The 23,031-nt window shown below is 44.8% G+C and overlaps 2 protein-coding genes across 6 annotated transcripts in view; both read right to left on the reverse strand.

Annotated features, from left to right (window-relative positions):
• Positions 1–8,064: 8,064 nt before the first annotated feature.
• On the reverse strand, positions 8,065–14,940 carry LOC132592592 (dynein axonemal heavy chain 3-like). Of its 3 annotated transcripts, XM_088675071.1 has the most exons (10): positions 14,330–14,940; positions 14,004–14,162; positions 13,302–13,487; positions 12,553–12,711; positions 11,852–12,037; positions 11,102–11,260; positions 10,398–10,583; positions 9,649–9,807; positions 8,944–9,129; positions 8,066–8,346 (listed from the first exon to the last, which is right to left on the reverse strand). In XM_088675071.1, the coding sequence occupies exons 1-10, from the start codon at positions 14,384–14,386 to the stop codon at positions 8,173–8,175; spliced, it is 1,611 nt and encodes a 536-aa protein (XP_088531197.1). In that variant the 5' UTR covers positions 14,387–14,940; the 3' UTR covers positions 8,066–8,172. The 3 variants fall into 3 exon arrangements, with proteins under 3 accessions (XP_088531199.1, XP_088531197.1, XP_088531198.1); XM_088675073.1 differs by lacking the exon at positions 9,649–9,807 and having other exon boundaries at positions 8,065–8,346; positions 14,330–14,505; XM_088675072.1 differs by lacking the exon at positions 12,553–12,711 and having other exon boundaries at positions 14,330–14,503.
• Positions 14,941–17,563: 2,623 nt separating this feature from the next.
• The window catches only part of ICE1 (interactor of little elongation complex ELL subunit 1), a 38,054-nt gene continuing 32,586 nt past the window's right edge, over positions 17,564–23,031 (reverse strand). For all 3 annotated transcript variants that reach the window (XM_088675070.1, XM_088675069.1, XM_035101550.3), the window contains 4 exons: positions 22,597–22,787; positions 22,192–22,298; positions 19,919–20,017; positions 17,564–18,821 (listed from right to left, as the gene is read on the reverse strand). In XM_088675070.1, the coding sequence (XP_088531196.1) occupies positions 18,625–18,821; positions 19,919–20,017; positions 22,192–22,298; positions 22,597–22,787 (594 nt within the window). In that variant the 3' untranslated portion in view covers positions 17,564–18,624. The remainder of the gene's footprint in view (positions 18,822–19,918; positions 20,018–22,191; positions 22,299–22,596; positions 22,788–23,031) is intronic.

The following is a 23,031-nucleotide window of genomic DNA, read 5'->3' on the forward strand; positions in this document are numbered from 1 at the left end:
AATAATAACGTTTGTTAACTTCTTATAACAGTTTCTCCTATACCGGCCTATTACCGCTAATTATATTACCGGCCTATTACCGCTAAAGTCCACTAATTTATTCTGTCTAACACTTTGGACAGTGTTCTCGAAGCTTCGAACACGAGTTTGACCAGACTGCGGGAGGCAGTGCAAGTCAGGAGTGCCTGGCGTGCTATGGTCCATGGGGTCATGAAGAGTCGGACACGACTAAACGACTAAACAACAACAACACTTTTTCCTTGCTGAACAATAAACCACTAATGCCTCCCCTCAGATTCTAAACCCAGCTCAAACGTCACTCCAGTCACACCAACTCTCCACCACAGTTTAACTCCCATCTTCCCCCTGCAGGGTGGGTTTATGTTGGTATTAAAGGGTTAAGTTATACTAGTCGCTCTAAACACTGAGCAGCTGAACCTAATTAAACATCCGGGAATGTTTGACAGCCTGTATAAATAGTCAGTTCCATGCAAGCGTTTTTTCTCTCAGTAGCGTTATCTATTAGTTTTGATTGCTGTGTGTAGGAGTCATGCCTCAAGTTTGTGCACTGAGGCACAGTTTTGTTTAGGTTTTTACTTCGCCAGAGATGAAGGATGTCTGCCTTATCTCCTGGCTACGTTTTTTCTAAATAAAGCCTTTTGAGTTTGCAACCTGCTCCAGAGTTCCTGAATTAACTCTTGCTGACTCACCTTACTCTTTGCCGCTGTGCTAAAAAGCTCTGCTGAAAGGGAAGATTTACGTCCGGAAGCGCGACTGGACCGGTAACTTTGTTTACTTAAACACAAGCTAATTAAAGCTTATGGACAGTTTATATAGCCAGCCTAAGCCCGCCCCCTTGGGTTCCATCTGTCCTCAACTGTTAACCCTTTCAAACTCGGGCCGGATTTAGGGTGACCGTTACAATGACCATTATGCTAATTTTGCCTTCAGCATCAGTAAAGCTCTGCTGGATGAAGTAAAATTGTCTTTTTATTTTTTATTTTTATAAAACTGCTGTGCGTTTAAGTTTTTTCCTGCTCCCCCTTCCATGCACGACACTCCCTGTCCAGTAGCAGACAGTGAGTTTGGTGTGGCTGTGTTTGTCTGACCTCCTTATTGCCGAGTCTCCAGGAGGGAGGGGACAAGGTGGCAGGGGGGCTCAGCATTGTGGTGATCTCACTCACCACCTCACCCCTCTCCCTCATGGTAAACAGAAGCTACTCCGCCACCTGGAGGTCAGGTAAGCACAGTCCTTCCCCCCCATGTGGCTACTGTCCTTGCCTCCTTGAATTGCAGCCAACTTCCCCCGCTGCTTCTTTGCTCCCTTTCATCAGCTGGAGGGGTGCCACCTCCTCCAAACTCTGATAGGTATCTTTTAGAGAGGTTCCTAAACGGGGAGGTTCCCGTTTCCTGCCAAGGAATGATCAGCCAGCCATACTGGACGATCAGCTCACAACCCATCTGACAAAGGTATAGTCTGCCAACGGTTGTAACTGATACACGGCATTTTTCAAGGGAGTCAGTATAAGCACTCAGTCGATAACTACACACTTAATGACTTGCAGCTGAACAAGGCAGCCAAATCTGCACCTTCCCAAGTGTGAGCTCAAGTAGTGGGATGCGAAGGGAGAAAGGTCTGCTCAATGATTTCCCCTCTGGCTGTTTTTCAGCTAAAAATTGCTTCCCTAGGTACTTTTCTCTCACTTGGAAAAGCATGCACCCCTAGTAGCGGAGAAGGAAAGCTTCATTCAACTGCATGTTACATGTGAGGCTAGGAGAAATGGTGCAGTCCTGAAGTAATGAATATGCCTATGTGAACAAGCCCCAAGTATTTCTCACTCAGATATCCAGAGGCCATTACTCAAAGCTTGTTCATTATAGGCAGCCCAAGACACGGTCAGCCTATCTCAGCCGACCATATTCTCCCCCTGCCTCTTTGAAGGATGGCTTGAGTGGAAACACAGGGTTAATTGAACCCTTTGCTTTCAAAATTCTTGCGGTCAAAAGTATGAGCGCTATGCTTTTCCTACTAGAGTCAACACTATGGAACACTCCCAGGAAGCAAACTCTGCTGGAGCTTATTTGAATAGATGAATAGCATGAGAGTAACTAGTTGCAGAGAGTAGATTAGAACGCTGCTGTTGCCATGGATATGCTAGGATTCTCCTTAACAAATTCCTCGCAGCTAAAGAGCACTACATTATGCAGATAGACCCAGGATCATGGGCTCTGTGTCTCCACAGAGACGAGTGGGAGGAGGCTGCTGCGCTCAGGGCCAGATTAAGACCTTTAAAGGCCCCAGGGCACTAAAAATATCATGGTGTCCCCCTCCATAAAAACAATACTCAACCGTAAAAACTTTTTTTCAAAATGCCCAGGTGACTCTTGGACTAGGTCTCAGGGGCTTAGGGCACAAGAGTAGATTCCTGATGAAAATGAGAAGTTCTTTAAAAGCATTTTTTAACAATCAAACCAGTTCCTCAGGGTGGGCAAACTCTTCCTCACCGGAGGTATTTAAGCAGAGGCTGGACTGCCATTTGTTGGGGATGCTCTGCCCCAGGAGGTCTTGCACTGAGCCCCAGGGGTTTAAGCTTAGCCTCTGGAGCTGTGCTGGGACCTGCCAGAGTCCAGTAAGCCCAAGTTCTGTTTCGGTGGTGTTTTTCCATTTTTAAAAATCTCGTTGTTTGATGTTACATAAAAACATCCTGCAAACCTGCCATGTGTTTTACCTTGAGACTTGATTGATCTGATTCCCTTCCAATAAACTCCAAAGGGGCAACTTGGCACTGTGCATTATTGTAATGAGCACTTTAAACTAAGCCTTCGCCATCTGCTCCGCTTCTCTGCAAAGCTTTTTGGTGGTTAAATTCCTTTGTGAGGAGGAAATCCTGGAGAATTGTAGATTTTCACATATACAAATGGAGCCATAGAGAGTCACCTGTCTGGGAAGCAGCATCCAGTCTGAAAAGCTTGCAGGTGTTGTGAGATTTCTCTTCTTCTGATTGCTACCGGCTGAATTATATTTAATTTAGGTGGTTTCCATGCAAGTTTCCCACCTCTAGATAGGGTTGCCAGACTCAATAGTGGACAGGACGTCTGTGCCTTTAATTGCCCTGCTCTCTTTTGAGTCCGGAAACTTTAAAGAGAAACCATATTGTAATGCGCTGTATAGTATATACCTGAGCTGTATAGGGGTAAGCTGTATGCCTGAGACCTTTCTAATGCCTGGATCCAGCTTGGATTTAATTCCTGGAATAGCTGCCCAGAGGGGCTGGGGCAACCCAGTCAGATGGGCAAGGTACAATAATAAAAATGTTGTCGTCACAAAGGAAAGTGGCTCTGTGCCAGACACCACTTGGGTAGGCTTCCCTCTCTCAACTCGCTGGTAGTTAGCAAGACAAAAGGCCAGAGTTGAGAGTTGCATTATGGGAGATAGAAGCTGCAGGCTGGACAGCAGGGAGACACAACCATGCCTGATTTCTGTTGGAATCCAAGGCTAAGGGGCAAGCAAGTACCTCTTGCATGTTAATGCTGTGCTCAGGCTCAGGTTGTAAAGGTAAAGGTAAAGGGACCCCTGACCATTAGGACCAGTCGTGACCGACTCTGGGGTTGCACGCTCATCTCGCATTATTGGCCGAGGGAGCCGGCGTATAGCTTCCTGGTCATGTGGCCAGCATGACAAAGCCGCTTCTGGCGAACCAGAGCAGCACATGGAAACGCCGTTTACCTTCCCGCTGTAGCGGTTCCTATTTATCTACTTGCATTTTGACGTGCTTTCGAACTGCTAGGTTGGCAGGAGCTGGGACCGAGCAACGGGAGCTCACCCCGTCGCAGGGATTCGAACCGCCGACCTTCTGATCAGCAAGCCCTAGGCTCAGGGGTTTAACCCACAGCGCCACCTGGGTCCCTGCTCAGGTTGTACATATGTGTAAATAAACCATATATACTAAAGAGATAACGGTCTCTGCTCTCCTGCAGGAAACACAGTGTAAGAGCCCTGAACCCCCCCCCCCTAGAACCCCGCACTTCTTGTAGCTTAGGGTGATGTGCAACAGGAAGAAGGGTGGTATAGAAATGTAATAAATAAATAAATAAATAAATAAATAAATAAATAAATAATAAACTCAATAATATGAGGCTGCCTTTAAAGGAAACCCAGAAACTTGAGCTGCTCCAGAATACGGCTGGTTGTGTGTTCACTGAAGTCAGCAGGTTTGGGGTCCGGTTATGAACCTACTCATAAGGCTTACGGCATATGCTAGGATATGGACTAAAACAAAATCCACATCTTTCACAAAATCTTTGGACTGAACCCTTAACACAGAATAAGTCCATGCAACTGCATTCATCCCTTGAGGTCTTGGGCAGCGTATTTCTTGATTAACGTGTATGTTTATGAAATTCTAAATGCACTTTGATGCTGCTGTAAAAACAATGTAGTATGTTAATCCTAAATTAGGCTTTCTGCATAAGCACTCAATAGGCAGTCAAGTGAATTTTCCCACTCATGGAAACAATTGTTTTACGAAAGCGCCCTCTACTGGCAAGGGGTAGATACTGCAGAACCTGATGTTTGTTTTGGCTCTACAAAGAAAACAGGTCTTTCCATGTTAGAAACCCGCTTTAAGGTATAAGGCAGTCTCTTTTAACTCTTCATGAAGGCACTAAGAGATGCCATCAGGGGATTGGATGTGAGGCGCCATCGACAAATGACACTTAGTTCTATCTCTCCGTTCCATATAAACCAGGAAAGACAAGTCTGGTGTTGCCTAGATCAATGCGCTGAATATGGAAAAGACAGAGGTGCTGTGCCCTGTGGGATCTCAGATTACTGTATATTCCTGCGTATAAGACTACTTTTTAACCCGGGAAAATCTTCTCAAAAGTCGGGGGTCATCTTATACACCGGGTCGTATTTCTTATATGGCGAGTATATCCCAAACTCTATATTTTAACTGGAAAAGTTGGGGGTTGTCTTATACGCCCAGTCGTCTTATATGCCGGAATATACGGCAGGAAACTGGAGAAATGACCTGTTTTGGATGAGATTGCACCCCGCTTGATAGAACAGGTATGTAACTTGGGGGCGTTCAAGTGATCCAGCTTCAACTCTGTGGCTTCAGTGGACCTAAGCTCCTCTTTCTAGCTACAGCTGGTTTGTCAGCTCTGACCATTGCTGGACAAAGAAATCCTGGCCCCAGCAACTCGTGTTCTGGCTAACTTCCAAAATGGCAAAAAAGACAATCACGGAAATGTATAATCAGCGCAAAACCAAAACTATGCCGTGATAAATCCCTGAAACGTGATTGATAAGGTGAATAAAACTAAAACTCAACTAATGATTGTTCAAAGAAACATAATAGGTTTAAATTTCCCAAATGAAACTAGTGTTGTACATTTTAAGGTTATATATATATATATAAAATAATTGTTCATAAACATGTACATGAATGTACAGGCACATGTCTGAAGCAGCACAGGAAGACAGGCCTGACTGACACCATTTTGACTCTCTCTGACCAGAATCACACAGACATTTCCACATGACTATCAACTTGGGAGCCATAATCCTGTAAGCCGGAGGCTCTGCCAACTGGACATTTCCCCATCAATTGTGCCAGACTACTAGCCATCTCATTCACAATGGAAGACTCCTCCGAACAAAAGATAGCGATCAACTTTTAAGTTTTAAGTTTTGTACCAAAAGTTTTGTACCAAAACTGTATTGCAGTGTGGTGTAGTGGTTAAGAGCGGTAGACTCGTAACCTGGGGAACCGGGTTTGAGTCTCCGCTCCTCCACATGCAGCTGCTGGGTGACCTTGGGCTAGTCACACTTCTCTGAAGTCTCTCAGCCCCACTCACCTCACAGAGGGTTTCTTGTGGGGGAGGAGGGGAAAGGAGATTGTTAGCTGCTTTGAGACTCCTTAGGATAGTGAAAAAGCAGGATATCAAATCCAAACTCTTCTTCTTATGAAATTATAATTTTAGTACTTATGTCTAAATGTGCATCTACACATTTTAATTAGCATATGGAAATTTTATGAAAATCTATGCCTGGGGTGTGTGTGCATTCACCCTTCTTTTGATGAAGTATACTAGATGTCATGCTAACAAAGTGACAATTACCAGGCAATTACCAGACAAGACCCTCCTTGGCTAGGAGACATAAAGGAGAGCTATTACACGACCGTCCATGTCTTAGGACAAGCTTACAAGAGATAGTCCCTTCTTGGCGGTGAGGCCAAAATGGTTACATTCTTAAATGGCTCTACTATCAATATGTTTCTCCCAATGTGAAAACAAAGCACTCATTCAACATGTTACCCACCCAACCCATTTTAAGGCTCTTATGCCTGTGATAAAACCCTTGTCCCATACAAAATAAACAAAAAGAATTCTCTGTGTGTGTGTGTGAACTAACCTCTCAGCTCCCTTCATGAACTCCAGTTCCCAGGATTTTAGAGGGGGAATTCATGACTGTGTAAATAGGTATGATACTGCTTTAAATGTATGGTGCAGATAGGGCCTAAAACCACAAGGAGATTAACATCTGGATCAGAGAGGGGAAGGCAGAGGGCAAGGAAGACCTTACATAGGAATGAATGGATTATGAAGTCACAGAATCAAAGAATCATAAAGCTAGAATGGAATAGAGGGTCATCTAGGTCAACAGCCTGCAATGCAAGGGCTCGAACCCATGACCCTGACCTTCTCAATCCTCAATACAAAATGGCTCGACCCAAGAGAGAAAGAAAACTGGGAGCAAAGCAAAGAGGACCTCCAGACCAGCGTTAGTCGTGGGTGAGATTCAGCCACATCCCAGCAGATCCCGGTTGTGTAGTCAAGGGCACAACAAACCCACTCCACCCAAAAGAATTGACTTTTTACACTAAGAGATGAGAAAGTGCACTGGAAAGTGTGGGATAATGACAGCTTGAAGCAACATCGCTCACATGCACTGCATACATTTAAGCACATGGCCTCCTCCACAGAACTAGAGAACTGTAGTTTACCCCTCATAGTGCTACCATTCCCAGGACCCTTAACAGGGCCGTCTTGAGCAGATCGCGCGCCCTGGTGCTGAGGGGCGGAGATTGCTCCGCCGCCCGCCCCGCCCTCGCAGGGCGCAATTGGTTTCTGCACGGCTTCGCCGCGCGGTGCCCTCCTTGCCAGGCCGGCGCCCAGCTTACCAGCCATGGTGCACTGTGCCACCGGGGGTCTACGAAGAGCAGGCCCTGACCCTTAACAAACTACAGATTTGTCTGTGAGATTGTCTTCCCTCATACATGCCCTCTCGGACTGCTTTGATCTGTGGAACTGGGACTGTTACAAGCGCCACATAATACCCATTCTGCATCTGTAAGAAGCGGATCTTTTAATGTGGTGGCCCCTACACTTTGGAACTCCCTGCCAATTGATATCCTGCAGGCAGCTTCACTGTACTCTTTTTGGTACCGACTTAGATCATTTTTGCTTATAAGCCTACTTCTCTGTCTGAAATACTGATGTGTTTTTAGTTGACTGGTTTTAATTTTCTGAACGTTTTAATTGGTTTTACTAATAATTTTATTGTTGTATTCATTTTTAAACTCCCGAGGGGTTTTTGTCTTTTTTTAAAGCAGCATATAAACTTTATGAAATGCATACATGCATAGATAAATTTATGGTGTAGATGCAGCTGCCTTCTAAACTCCCTGGAAAACAAATCGGAATAAGTGTGCAATCAAACAAGTTGCTCAAGACTTTAAGACTCCTTTATTTTCCAAGGGGCGATGGTTGTAGCCCCAACTTAAGGCTTCTTGATTTTTGAGTGGGTGATGGTAGTAGATTGTAGTGATTGTAGATAATTGGGACTGCAATAATTTGGCTTTATTTTTTAATTCCTTATCCTTTGGATTTTTGTTTAATAGCTTCTCATTTAGTTCTATCTCTTTCTGTATCTGTTTTAACTTAAACTCCTTCGCTCTTTTCTGTATTATGTTCTGTTGGATGTACAAGCCCCTTATATATGCTTTCCCCACACCCCAAACCGTTCTTATATCCATATCTTGAGTCATATTTATTTCAAAATATTCCTTCATTCTTTTTTGTGCCTCTTTTACTATTTTTTCGTCATTTAATAACCACTCATTCATCCTCCAACTGTTATTCCTTCTTTTATTCCATGCTTTTTCACCTTCCTCCCAAGCCACTGAACAGCTTTTCAGCCCTGTCCAGGTTCTGAGAGACTTTGTGAATGATCTTTTCAAGTACTTTCTTCTGGTTATTTAGTTCTTCGATTTCATTCTGCAGGTCCTGCAGCCAGTCAATCACATGATTCAGATCTGCTCGTATTGTACTGAGCTCCTGTAATCATATCAAATATATTTTCACCACATTGTCAGGATGAACAGTCCAGTGAAACGATAATTTGGCAAGAACCACCCTTTCCTTTCTTATTCCAGGTACTGCCACTGAGTGTGCCTTGACTGGAATTGATTGAGGGCCCTCTCGGTGGCAGTTCCGCACCTGTCAAATGCACTCCCTTGTGCAACGGGAACATGGTCACCCACCCAGTGAGTTTTAAAACTCAGTAGGGGTTTCAACCCTGGTCTCCCCAGGCCTAAGGTTCAACTGCATCATACTCACTCACTTGTGACCCCACAAAAGGAGGGCATTTTCAGCCTAATATTACTTTCAACTGGGGTAAATAGCAACCCTGGGGAGGCAGATCAGAACTGTGCAGGGGGGGGGTTGAATTCCCCCAGGAACATCATGTGTGAACATCCCCTCTTAATTGCCACTCTTTAGTTCAAAACCAACTGTGGAAGGGCACATCATGTGCTGACAGTGCAGCCCTGTGCGTCTTTTTTTAAGTCTTCTGGGGTTCCACGGGGCTTACTCTCAGGTAAGGTGGCAGTGCAGAGGATGGAGAGGGGCCACCATGCTGCACAGCAGAATTACCTGAATACCCTGGGCAAGAGCTGCCACTTCATTGGCTTCCTTTTCATCTGCACCCACAAGCTGCTCCTTGGCATCAGAAACCTCAATGGTTTCCTTTTCTAAGAGGGTCACCGTTTTCTCCATTTCTGCCGAGGTCTGAATCTGTTCCGGATGAAGAGCTGTCAGCTCCATTGGCATCACTGCAACCTAAAGAGGACAACCAAGAAAGAGGGATAATCAAGATATTAATTCCTTACTGTTCCAATCTTCAGTTCCCCACATTTCATAATCAGTTTCAGATACAGGAGGGGAAAAACCCATGACAAAACTGCATCAACATTTTAGTGGGCAATTAGGTACCAGAATCTACCAGTGATTTTGCTTTCTAACTAATCAGGAACTGTAGTTTGTTAAGGGTGCTGGGAATTGTAGCTCTGAAAGATAAAGATCCCAGGATTCTTTGGAGGAAGTCATGTGCTTAAAATATATGGTGTGTATACAGCCATTGTCTTTGAACAGCCCTGTTAATAATACTGAGCTTGCAATCAATACAAGCAGATAATGAAAACAGTTACAAGTTCCCATATAATCTACCTGTTTAAACACAACCAGAGACATGGGCTCCTTGCTGAGCTGCTCAAACTCCTCCTCTTCCGTCCCCCTAGCTTTCTCTCCTCCCAAGCCACTCTGCAGCTTTTCAGCCCTCTCTGGCTTCAGATAGCATACCTCAGGGTTATTCCCGTGTTCTTTCTTCTGGGTAATCCCCTTCTTGCGTTCTGATTGGACCTTGAGAAAGGAGGTATTTGCCGGGTTCAGCATATCGGGGCCCAAAAGGGCAGTTTTCAGGACTGGCATTGCCTCAGCAAGGTCCCCCTCGCACTGCTCCTGTAATCATATCAAATATATTAACACCACATTGTCAGGATGAACAGTCCAGTGAAATGATAATTTGGCAAGAACCACCCTTTCCTTTCTTATTCCAGGTACTGCCACTGAGTGTGCCTTGATTGGAATTGATTGAGGGCCCTCTCGGTGGCAGTTCCGCACCTGTCAAATGCACTCCCTTGTGCAACGGGAACATGGTCACCCAGTGAGTTTTAAAACTCAGTAGGGATTTCAACCCTGGTCTCCCCTGGCCTAAGGCTCAACTGCATCATACTCACTCACTTGTGACCCCACAAAGGAGGGCATTTTCAGCCTAATATTACTTTTAACTGGGGTAAATAGCAACCCTGGGGAGGCAGATCAGAACTGTGCAGGGGGGGTTGAATCCCCCCAGGAACATCATGTGTGAACATCCCCTCTTAATCGCCACTCTTTAGTTCAAAACCAACTGTGGAAGGGCACATCATGTGCTGACAGTGCAGCCCTGTGCGTCTTTTTTTAAGCCTTCTAGGGTTCCACGGGGCTTACTCTCAGGTAAGGTGGCAGTGCAGAGGATGGAGAGGGGCCACCATGCTGCACAGCACAATTACCTGAATAACCTTGGCAAGAGCTGCCACTTCATTGGCTTCCTTTTCATCTGCACCCACTAGCTGCTCCTTGGCATCAGAAACCTCAATGGTTTCTTTTTCTAACAGGGTCACCGTTTTCTCCATTTCTGCCGAGGTCTGAATCTGTTCCGGATGAAGAGCTGTCAGCTCCATTGGCATCACTGCAACCTAAAGAGGACAACCAAGAAAGAGGGATAATCAAGATATTAATTCCTTACTGTTCCAATCTTCAGTTCCCCACATTTCATAATCAATTTCAGATACAGATACAGAAAAAAGCCATGAAAAAATGCATCAACATTTTAGTGGGCAATTAGGTACCAGAATCTGCCAGTGATTTTGCTTTCTAACTAATCAGGAACTGTAGTTTGTTAAGGGTGCTGGGAATTGTAGCTCTGAAAGATACAGTTCCCAGGATTCCTTGGAGGAAGTCATGTGCTTAAAACATATGGTGTTTAAACAGCCATTGTTTTGAACAGCCCTGTTAATAATACTGAGCTTGCAATCAATACAAGCAGATAATGAAAACATTTACAAGTTCCCATATAATCTACCTGTTTAAACACAACCAGAGACATGGGCTCCTTGCTGAGCTGCTCAAACTCCTCCTCTTCCGTCCCCCTAGCTTTCTCTCCTCCCAAGCCACTCGGCAGCTTTTCAGCCCCCTCTGGCTTCAGATAGCATACCTCAGGGTTATTCCCGTGTTCTTTCTTCTGGGTAATCCCCTTCTTGCGTTCTGATTGGACCTTGAGAAAGGAGGTATTTGCCGGGTTCAGCATATCGGGGCCCAAAAGGGCAGTTTTCAGGACTGGCATTGCCTCAGCAAGGTCCCCCTCGCACTGCTCCTGTAATCATATCAAATATATTAACACCACATTGTCAGGATGAACAGTCCAGTGAAATGATAATTTGGCAAGAACCCCCCTTTCCTTTCTTATTCCAGGTACTGCCACTGAGTGTGCCTTGATTGGAATTGATGGAGGGCCCTCTCGGTGGCAGTTCCGCACCTGTCAAATGCACTCCCTTGTGCAACGGGAACATGGTCACCCAGTGAGTTTTAAAACTCAGTAGGGATTTCAACCCTGGTCTCCCCTGGCCTAAGGCTCAACTGCATCATACTCACTCACTTGTGACCCCACAAAAGGAGGGCATTTTCAGCCTAATATTACTTTTAACTGGGGTAAATAGCAACCCTGGGGAGGCAGATCAGAACTGTGCAGGGGGGGTTGAATTCCCCCAGGAACATCATGTGTGAACATCCCCTCTTAATCGCCACTCTTTAGTTCAAAACCAACTGTGGAAGGGCACATCATGTGCTGACAGTGCAGCCCTGTGCGTCTTTTTTTAAGCCTTCTAGGGTTCCACGGGGCTTACTCTCAGGTAAGGTGGCAGAGCAGAGGATGGAGAGGGGCCACCATGCTGCACAGCACAATTACCTGAATAACCTTGGCAAGAGCTGTCACTTCATTGGCTTCCTTTTCATCTGCACCCACTAGCTGCTCCTTGGCATCAGAAACCTCAATGGTTCCTTTTTCTAACAGGGTCACCGTTTTCTCCATTTCTGCCGAGGTCTGAATCTGTTCCGGATGAAGAGCTGTCAGCTCCATTGGCATCACTGCAACCTAAAGAGGACAACCAAGAAAGAGAGCATAATCAAGATATTAATTCCTTACTGTTCCAATCTTCAGTTCCCCACATTTCATAATCAATTTCAGATACAGGGAAAACCCATAACAAAAATGCATCAACATTTTAGTGGGCAATTAGGTACCAGAATCTGCCAGTGATTTTGCTTTCTAACTAATCAGGAACTGTAGTTTGTTCAGGGTGCTGGGAATTGTAGCTCTGAAAGATACAGTTCCCAGGATTCTTTGGAGGAAGTCATGTGCTTAAAATATATGGTGTGTATACAGCCATTGTCTTTGAACAGCCCTGTTAATAATACTGAGCTTGCAATCAATACAAGCAGATAAGGAAAACAGTTACAATTTCCCATATAATCTACCTGTTTAAACACAACCAGAGACATGGGCTCCTTGCTGAGCTGCTCAAACTCCTCCTCTTCCATCCCCCTAGCTTTCTCTCCTCCCAAGCCACTGTTTAGCTTTTCAGCCCTCTCTGGCTTCAGATAGCATACCTCAGGGTTATTCCCGTGTTCTTTCTTCTGGGTAATCCCCTTCTTGCGTTCTGATTGGACCTTGAGAAAGGAGGTATTTGCCGGGTTCAGCATATCGGGGGCCAAAAGGGCAGCTTCCAGGTCTGGCATTGCCTTAGCAAGGTCCCCCTCGCACTGCTCCTGTAATTATATCAAATATATTAACACCACGTTGTCAGGACGAACAGTGCAGTGAAACGATAACTTGGCAAGAACCACCCTTTCCTTTCTTATTCCAGGTACTGCCACTGAGTGTCCCTTGACTGGAATTGATTGAGGGCCCTCTCGGTGGCAGTTCCGCACCTGTCAAATGCACTCCCTTGTGCAACGGGAACATGGTCACCCAGTGAGTTTTAAAACTCAGTAGGGGTTTCAACCCTGGTCTCCCCTGGCCTAAGGCTCAACTGCATCATACTCACTCACTTGTGACCCCACAAAAGGAGGGCATTTTCAGCCTAATATTACTTTTAACTGGGGTAAATAGCAACCCTGGGGAGGCAGATCAGAACTGTGCAGGGGGGGTTGAATCCCCCCAGGAACATCATGTGTGAACATCCCCTCTTAATCGCCACTCTTTAGTTCAAAACCAACTGTGGAAGGGCACATAATGTGCTGACAGTGCAGCCCTGTGGGTCTTTTTTCAGTCTTCTGGGGTTCCACGGGGCTTACTCTCAGGTAAGGTGGCAGCGCAGAGGATGGAGAGGGGCCACCATGCTGCACAGCACAATTACCTGAATAACCTTGGCAAGAGCTGCCACTTCATTGGCTTCCTTTTCATCTGCACCCACTAGCTGCTCCTTGGCATCAGAAACCTCAATGGTTCCTTTTTCTAAGAGGGTCACCGTTTTCTCCATTTCTGCGGAGGTCTGAATCTGTTCCGGATGAAGAGCTGTCAGCTCCATTGGCATCACTGCAACCTAAAGAGGAGAACCAAGAAAGAGAGCATAATCAAGATATTAATTCCTTACTGTTCCAATCTTCAGTTCCCCACATTTCATAATCAATTTCAGAATCAGAAGGGGGAAAAGTGGAAAAAAGGCATCAACATTTTAGTGGGCAATTAGGTACCAGAATCTGCCAGTGATTTTGCTTTCTAACTAATCAGGAACTGTAGTTTGTTAAGGGTGCTGGGAATTGTAGCTCTGAAAGATACAGTTCCCAGGATTCTTTGGAGGAAGTCATGAGCTTTAAACATATGGTATGTATACAGCCATTGTCTTTGAACAGCCCTGTTAATAATACTGAGCTTGCAATCAATACAAGCAGATAATGAAACAGTTACAAGTTCCCATATAATCTACCTGTTTAAACACAACCAGAGACATGGGCTCCTTGCTGACCTGCTCAAACTCCTCCTCTTCCGTCCCCCTAGCTTTCTCTCCTCCCAAGCCATTGTTTAGCTTTTCAGCCCCCTCTGGCTTCAGATAACATACCTCAGGGTTATTCCCGTGTTCTTTCTTCTGGGTAATCCCCTTGTTGCGTTCTGATTGGACCTTGACAAAGGAGGTATTTGCCGGGTTCAGCATATCGGGGGCCAAAAGGGCAGTTTTCAGGTCTGGCATTGCCTCGGCAAGGTCCGCCTCGCACTGCTCCTGTAATCATATCAAATATATTCTTACCTACTTTCACTTTGACATGCTTTTGAACTGCTAGGTTGGCAGGAGTGGGGACCGAGCAACAGGATCTCACCCCGTCGCAGGGATTCGAACTGCCAACCGTCTGATCGGCAAGCCCTAGGCTAGTCACATTTTTTTCTTACCTCAGCATGCTTGGTGCCAGAAATTGACACCAAGAGAATTATCCAGAAAATAGACATCGTAATCTATGAAAAAAGAAAAGCAGATGAATATTGTTTTTAGACATATTTTAAATCCCAGAACATTTTCCCGCCCAGTCTGTTCACCTAACAACTTACATCTTCACAGCTGATCAGCTTAAGCTGAAATGCCCCCTGTGCACCAGAAAACCTCAATATATACGTAACATTGGATTGTGATGTAAGCTCACCCCCCCTTTCTTGAATCATTATGCCAAGATGGGAAAAGTTAAAATTGTCACTGCTAGGCAAAATTTCAGTGATGAAAATGAATATTTTGCCTAGAATGATATTTTTATTTCAAATAATACCTGTTGTGACTGATTTACTATTTAAAGAATGGCAAGATGGGTTTATCTAAGTGTTATGGCAATGAAAAAACCCACAAGTTAAAATGAAAGTACTGCAAGATGTAAGGGAAAGGGGAGGATTGGAACTGCCGGATTAGAAATGGTATTTTGCCGCCTATTGCTTAGTGTGGATGAAGAAGTGAGTGATCCTAAGACAGGCATCCCCAGACTTCGGCCCTCCAGATGTTTTGGACTACAATCCCCATCATCCCTGACCACTGGTCCTGTTAGCTATTTATGTCCATTTATCCTTTGGCGTAGTGTTTGGCCAGAAATCTGACATCAGGAACCACAAGACAGAGAAACCAGTAGGAGAACACTTCAATCTCCCAGGACATTCTATACAAGATCTCAAAGCAACTGTTTTATTACAGAAAAATTTCAGGAACAGACTGGAAAGAGAAGTTTCTGAATTGGAACTCATTACCAAGCTTAAAACCATGGAGCCACCTGGGATGAACAAAGGCATAGGATTCTTATCTCATTATGCATGATCAAGCTTTCCTTAGCACCTCAGCCCTTTTCCCCGCAGGACCAATTGTAGTCATCAGCAGTCGTTAACAGCCATCTACAGGTTTACCACTCCCATCAGCCCATCACCCATTCCCACCCACCCCCACCACCCTCTGTATATACATAAGGGTCTGACTCTTCTGTTTCAAATGTATCTAAAGAAGTGTGCATGCACACGAAAGCTCATACCAAAATAAAAACCTAGTTGGTCTTTAATGTGCTACTGAAGGATTTTTTTATTTTGCTTCGACTCAGACCAACACGGCTACCTACCTGTAACATTTTATTGGTGTTAGGGATGGTGATCTCTTTTTGTTCGATGGTTAGGCTACATATGGCACAACAACCGCATTTAAAATGACCTTTGATCTGACTTGGCTGAGGTTGGTTTTCACTGGTCATATCCGCATGTACTAAAATGTCTTTTAGGTTCTTGGTTCTGCGGAAACCGATGCGTGAAGGCATACTCGGACAACCTGGGACTTCTTGTAGTGTTTCCTATAATAATTCTGGCTATTGGATAATGGGATAAAATCTAAGGACCAGGTTAGAAGATGTTCTTTAGGTTTAGAACATTCTACAAAGAGAACATTCTACAAATGTCTGTGCCTATTGTGTGCCCTTGTTGAGGGTATCCTCTGCTCGCAAAATCACATGCCATTTGGTTGCAGTTTATGTTCTAATCCTCCAGAGTGGTTGAATTTCTTTTGATTCTCAAAATTGTCCAAGTTACGTTTAAGGTGAGAAGGATGAAACGATTTATAATGCAAGTAAGATGGCCTATCTGTAGGTTTCCTGTAAGTGTATCAAGTGTATCAAGAAAGGTAATGCGTTGACTGTGATATTGGGTGGTAAATTTAATATTGGGGTGCATCTCCCGACACCATGCAAAAAAACCTGTTAATCTTATTGACATTCTTAAAGACCAGAAATTAATAATCAACAAACCTTTTATAAAATATTTCTTCAAAAAAAGGGTTAACTAATTGGTTATAAAAGAACTTTTCCTCCAATGAATCCATTTGAATTTGTGCCGGAGACTATTGGTCTACCTGGAGGGGGAAAACCTTTTTTATGCATCTTAGGTAAGATGTAAAACTTCCAGGCAGGACTGCTTGCAATGTACTGGGTGTGTGTGGTGGCCCCCAAACCTGCACTGGTTACTAATTTGCTCCCAACCCCAATTCGAGGGACACAACAAGCTTTTCAGAAGGAAGCTGAGGGTGGGGGATGCCTTATGTCCCCAGTACAGTATTTGAGCATCTCAATAGCAACACCCACACTCTGGAGTGTCCTGCTACAAATGGAGCCAGTCCTTTAAACTTCCCTCCATTGTTTCAGCATCCAGCCAAGCAGTTTCTATTTAGGAAACTGTTTGCTAACTGCTGATATTGTAATGCTGCTGTTAAAATCTGCATTGCAGTTGAATTAGATTTGATGGCTTTAACTTCTAATGATTGATGGCTTCCTTTACACATTTTAGCTGCTTTACAACTGGTCGAGTTTCAGATGCCCTGAGTAGTTAGAAAAGCAAAGAATGAGTCATTTTTTAAAAAAGCCTATTGAAATCCAGTGAGAGATTTTACTTTCTTGGGCTCCTTGATCACTGCAGATGGTGACAGCAGTCACGAAATTAAAAGACGCCTGCTTCTTGGGAGAAAAGCAATGACAAACCTAGACAGCATCTTAAAAAGCAGAGACATCACCTTGCCGACAAAGGTCCGTATAGTTAAAGCTATGGTTTTCCCAGTAGTGATGTATGGAAGTGAGAGTTGGACCATAAAGAAGGCTGATCGCCGAAGAATTGATGCTTTTGAATTATGGTACTGGAGGAGACTCTTGAGAGTCCCATGGACTGCAAGAAGATCAAACCTATCCATTCTTAAGGAAATCAGCCCTGAGTGCTCACTGGAAGGACAGATCCTGAAGCTGAGGCTCCAATACTTTGGCCACCTCATGGGAAGAGAAGACTCCGTGGAAAAGACCCTGATGTTGGGAAAGATGGAAGGCACTAGGAGAAGGGGACGACAGAGGACGAGATGGTTGGACAGTGTTCTCGAAGCTACGAACATGAGTTTGACCAAACTGCGGGAGGCAGTGCAAGACAGGAGTGCCTGGCGTGCTATGGTCCATGGGGTCACGAAGAGTCGGACACGACTAAACGACTAAACAACAACATTGAAATCCTTATCACAATCAACCAACCAACGTTGAGGCAAAACTTAAAAACAATACATATTTTCAGCATATGTGGGAGTGGCAAATGAAGTTTGATCCCTGCCAAACAATCTACATTTTGACACTTATGCAAATATGCATCTGTTAAATGCACAAATAATATTTATTAGAAAAAAATTATACAAACATGTAAAAAAACCTGAAAACAAGTGAAACTACATTAGATGTTTATACAGTTTCAAGGTTTTTTATTATTATTTTAAACTCGTTTCTATATATATATTTGTAGTAAAATTCCCAAAGCGGAACAACATGAAATGTGAAACACATTATATGAATATGCCATATATACACATTCTCACAGAGAAAGCATCTCGTTCTTCTATATACGGTAGATATTATGTACAGAACTCAAACCATGCTTCGGTTAAATTCATTAAAATTGAAAGGCCTACTAGCATGAATAAAGGACATGATTTGATCGGAAATCTTCTCTTTTCCTTTTGAGGCAAATTGACAAATTTAGGGAGTAGACAAATCAGTTTTGAAAGTGGCCAGAGGGGCCACATGAATTCATTATGTGAATTTATTTCTTTTGCCCCACTGTCATCTGGATTTAGAAACAATACCTCGAATCTACAAAACCTGCTTGCAGAGGCAGGCTTGAGATAAGTCTTCACATCATGAGAAGGAATCCTTCTTTAAAAGTGCCTTAAGCTTTGCAGAGACTAGTGAACAAAGAAGCAAAACCAATGTTTTTTTTTTATAAAAAAGTTCATTTATCCAAGTTTCCAGTGAATGTTGTATGGAGAACATCTGGCGTAACTAAAAAGAGACTTTGTAGTCTTGGGAATTCACATCCTGCAAGACTAGTTTGCAAGAGAACACTTCTATTTGCATAGATGAACATTCCCCCCCCCCCCCGATTTAAAGAGCTAGTATTGTCTTTTCTTCTTGTGGCATTTAAGGCAATGCTCAATAGCTTACTGTTTCTACTGCCACACAAAGTACTTCAGGCTACATTGAACAAAGAGGTCTTCACTTCAGGACACCTCAACAAGTGTTTATGTTTTCTGCCAGCCTCCAAGGAGGGAAGTTCATGGCTCTTCCCATTTGAAGAAGGTTATTTCAGATGGCACTGCTACATTGTCCTGCATGGTAAAAAAATAAAATAAAAAAAGCCGTCCTCCAGGAACTTTAAGAGCAGCCTTCGGTTCTCCCAGCACAGGTCAGTAGACTGCGGACTTCTGCTATGCCCCTGGTGACAGCAGGAGGAAGGCTCTTTGCATTTACTGCTTCCCAAGCTTGGACGGCCTCCAGGACTTTATGTGGATTGCTAGGACCCAACTCGCAAAGCGCATATGCCGCTGCCAACTGGACACCCCAGGCCACATCTGCAAAGATGGGAAAGAGAACCATCAGTACAGTGGTACCTCGACTTACGACTCAACAACCGAATTTTTCGACTTACGAATGGGGGTAATGGCCGTGCGCTTACGACTTACCAACCAAGTCCCGGACTGCAGAATCCGGGACCGGCAGCCGTGTGACACCGGAAGTTGCGTCGACGTAACTTCCGGTGTCGCTTTGCCCTTCTATGGGCACCAAAAATGGCCGCCGGCGGCTTCAAAAGTAGCTTCTACGCATGACCGGAAGTGCGTCGACGCAACTTCCGGTGCCGCCCCGCCCATCTATGGGCACCAAAAATGGCCGCCGCCAACACCGGAAGTCGCGTCAACACACTTCCGGTCATGCGTAGATGCGACTTTTGAAGCTGCCGGCGGCCATTTTTTGTGCCCATAGAAGGGCAAATCAGAAAGGAAAAAAATGGCCGCCGGCAGGAGAAAATAACGGAGAAAAACGGGAGACGAAGTGATACGGGGGACCACCGGGAAAAGGTAAGTAAAAATGGGGGTTTCCCGGAGAAAACGGGGTACTTGACAGCTATGGCTTACAAATGTCTCGACATCCGGAAAAAAACCGTGGCGGTTTTAGACAGGGATTTTTCAACTCACGAATTTTTAGAGAGGGTTGCTTCGACTTACGGATTTTTCCGTTTCCAATGCATTCCTATGGGAAATCGTGTTTCCAATGGCGTTTTTTGACTTACGAATTTTTTGACTTACGAAGGTGCCTTCGGAACGGATTAAATTCGTAAGTCGAGGCACCACTGTAATGCCCTTGGCCAAAAGCCATTCAGGGTTTGCGAAAGGAACACAGTCAACTAAGTGGAATAGGGCAATTTCTTCTGGCATCCTGGTCTCTAAGCATTTGCGGATCCCAGGTCAAACTCGCTTTTCAATTTCCCCTCACACAGAAGCTGGGCTTCACTGCCTCTCTAGAGAGATTATTTTTTTATATAGGAAAGAGTAAAGAAATGGTCTAAACAAGCAAACAGAACGTCCACGGGTGTTCCTGGGCATCTCCTTAGTACAGGACAATAGCTGTCAGATGCTTCACCACATTGCAGTACAGGGAAGAATGGTTTTACCTTTCTCTTTGGCATGCTGGAGAAAGACCCCAATAACGGAACTGATGTTTTCGACAGCAGAAAAAAATCCTTCTCTCAGTCCTATTTGGCCTAGACGACCTGTGAGGAATCAACAGAAAGGGGTGATTGTTATGTAAACTACTTCAGGGTGTGGGGGGCTGGGGGGGGCACTGACATAACTCCATACAAAAAAGAATCAGGATGAAGCTAGGCAAGAAAATCTCTTCTGCCCCACCATCGGACATCTAGCTGCTGCATGGGGGCGGTTAAAATGACCATCTTCAAAGTGACCGTCTTCATCCTGCTGGAGGAAGCAAAGATCTCCTGGCACTTTATAAGCAAGGAACTTGCATAATGTGGGGGAATGGGTAACAGTCAGATCCTGGACATATTATTTGGTTCTGATATGGCAGCAAGCGCGAGAGAGTCGTGCAGGGCACAGCTAAGAAGGCAGCAGAAGGGAGACGAAGAAGGAAGAGCAAATTCACGTCTATTAATCAGTCCTTCTGCCCTCTGACTCCAATAAACTTGTTGCCATTCAGCCAGAAATTAAATGGATACAGGATGCTGCAGAGATCATATAATAATAATAATAATAATAATAATAATAATAATAATAATAATAATTATTTATACCCCACCCATCCAGCCAGTCTGGGCAGCTCCCAACAGAATATTAAAAACATGATAAAACATCAAACATAAAAACTTCCTTAAACAGGGCTGCCTTCAGACGTCTTCTAAAAGTCAGGTAGGTGTTTATTTCCTTGACATCTGGTGGGAGGGCATTCCACAGGGCAGGCACCACTACCAAGAAGGACCTCTGCCTGGTTCCCTGTAACCCAGGCTTTCTCAACCTCACCCCTCCAGATGTTTTTGGCTTACAACTCCCATGATCCCTAGCTAGCAGGTGAGGGATGATGGGAATTATAGTCTCAAAACATCTGGAGGGCCAAGGCTGAGGAAGCCTGCTGTAACCTCACTTCTCGCAGTGAGGGAACTGCCAGAAGGCCCTCGGAGCTAGACCTCAGTGTCCCGACTGAGCGATGGGGGTGGAGACTGGGTTGAGGCCATTTAGGGTCAGCTTTAAAGATCAGCACCAACACTTTGAATTGTGCTCAGAAACGTACTGGGAGCCCATGTAGGTCTTTCAAGACCGGTGTTATGTGGTCTCGGCGGCCACTCACAACCACCAGTCTAGCTGCCGCATTCTGGATTAATTGTAGTTTACGGGTTAAAGGTACCGTATTTTCCATGTATAAGACGAGGTTTTTCCCCCCTGCTAAAGCAATGTCCAGAATTGGGGCTCATCTTATACATGGTTAGCGCATTGTTGGGACGAGGGATTGGTTGCTGCCGCGAGCATGATCTTGTTAGCAGCGATTGGTGGCTGTAGAAAGGGCTGCTGCTGTGCGTGTGATTGGGGCGGCTGCTGTTGGCGAGCGGAATAGGTTGTCTCGGCAACACGTGCGATAGCCACCGTCAGTCTGGCGGGTGAGTGAATTTTGCCCCCCCCCAAAGCTCCACAACAGGCATCCCCAAACTGCGGCCCTCCAGATGTTTTGGCCTACAACTCCCATGATCCCTAGCTAACAGGACCAGTGGTCGGGGAAGATGGGAATTGTAGTCCAATACATCTGGAGGGCCGAAGTTTGGGGACGCCTGCTCCACAACTTTGTGCAATCTCTCCCCCATTTTCTTAATTTTGAGTCCCCCAAAATAGGAGGCGTGTTATACACAGAAAAATATGGTATATGCAACTACGTGGCCTGTAGTGTTCTTTTTTGGGTGGGATGTGGGGAGAGACCCCAACAACAACCATCTCCTATTAGTACTCAAGAGACTGCAGCCAGAATGCAAAAGCCATCACCACCGCAAGTTACTGGCTCCTTTTATTCATGCACACAGATGTGGACTAAGTGGGGATATAAATGTCCCCAGCAGACAAATGGAAAGAGTATTCTAACAAGCTGAGGCTCCAATACTTTGGCCACCTCATGAGAAGAGAAGACTCCCTGGAAAAGACCCTGATGTTGGGAAAGATGGAGGGCACAAGGAGAAGGGGACAACAGAGGACGAGATGGTTGGACAGTGTTCTCGAAGCTATGAACATGAGTTTGACCAAACTGCGGGAGGCAGTGGAAGACAGGAGTGCCTGGCATGCTCTGGTCCATGGGGTCACGAAGAGTCGGACACGACTAAACGACTAAACAACAACAAATTCTAACAAGCCTGGTAGCCACCGAGAAAGGGCTGCAGGCGTGCATACTCACCAATCAGCCTGAGCACTGTTGCTACAATTATATCAGAAGGGGAAGATATGTTGCCATTGCCCTTTCTGTTCTTTATCCACTTATCCATGATAGGCCAGAGTTCTTTGCTGTGGAAGGAAGCGGACAGTGAGTACATATGTGCTGACTGCCTCCCTTTTGCCTTCTGAAACCAGCTCGACCTGCCAGACCTACACACCACACTCCTTTGGAATGAAAAACCTCCAAATGTTTTTGATTCGAGAAAACGTATTAAGTTGCAGTAACAGCAGAACAACAAGGTTGGCTTAGCAACAGCCGCTCCCCGCAAGCATAGTACGAGGAAACAGCCTAGGGAGAATGGATGAGCCAGGTTGCACACCTTTATTTTAATTATTAAGTACAATCAACAACAGAGACTCGTAATACCTTATGATATGATTGTGGGTCCAACGCCACTTTTGATGTGAGCACAACAGATCAACAGCAAACACGTATTCCCATGTGCTCTCTTTCAGGTCTTCTCCAAATTGCTCGCTGAGCTGAAACTCCATCTGTGGACACAACTGTATCGCCAAAAGCAGGCTGGAGACCATCATGCCAACATCTGCTGGTGCATTCTGGAAAAATGAATGAATGAATGCTGATTTTGTTCTCAAACATTCCACCCACAAGATCTTATGGAGATGGCTAAAGATTAGTGAGATTGGTCACAAAATGGTAGTGAGATGAACAGCCAGTCCCCAAATGGAGCAGGATTCGGTATAATCACCTGGCTATCACTGACATCACATTCAACTGCTATCAAATCCATCTTTGTCTTTGGAAATTGCTAAATTCTTTGCCGCTGCATTTTCCTTGAGC

This window comes from Zootoca vivipara, chromosome 8 (genome assembly GCF_965207765.1).
Source record: "Zootoca vivipara chromosome 8, rZooViv2.hap1.1, whole genome shotgun sequence".
NCBI lineage: Eukaryota > Metazoa > Chordata > Lepidosauria > Squamata > Lacertidae > Zootoca > Zootoca vivipara.

Excerpts from the sequence above, each read along its gene's own strand:
- LOC132592592 (XM_088675071.1), bottom strand. The coding sequence starts at position 14,386 with ATGTCTATTTTCTGGATAATTCTCTTGGTGTCAATTTCTGGCACCAAG. Across the intron at positions 12,038-12,552 it reads AACACGGGAATAACCCTGAG|GTTGCAGTGATGCCAATGGA; the intron begins GTATGCTATCTG and ends TGTCCTCTTTAG. Across the intron at positions 8,347-8,943 it reads CTCTTGCCCAGGGTATTCAG|GAGCTCAGTACAATACGAGC; the intron begins GTAATTCTGCTG and ends ATATGATTACAG.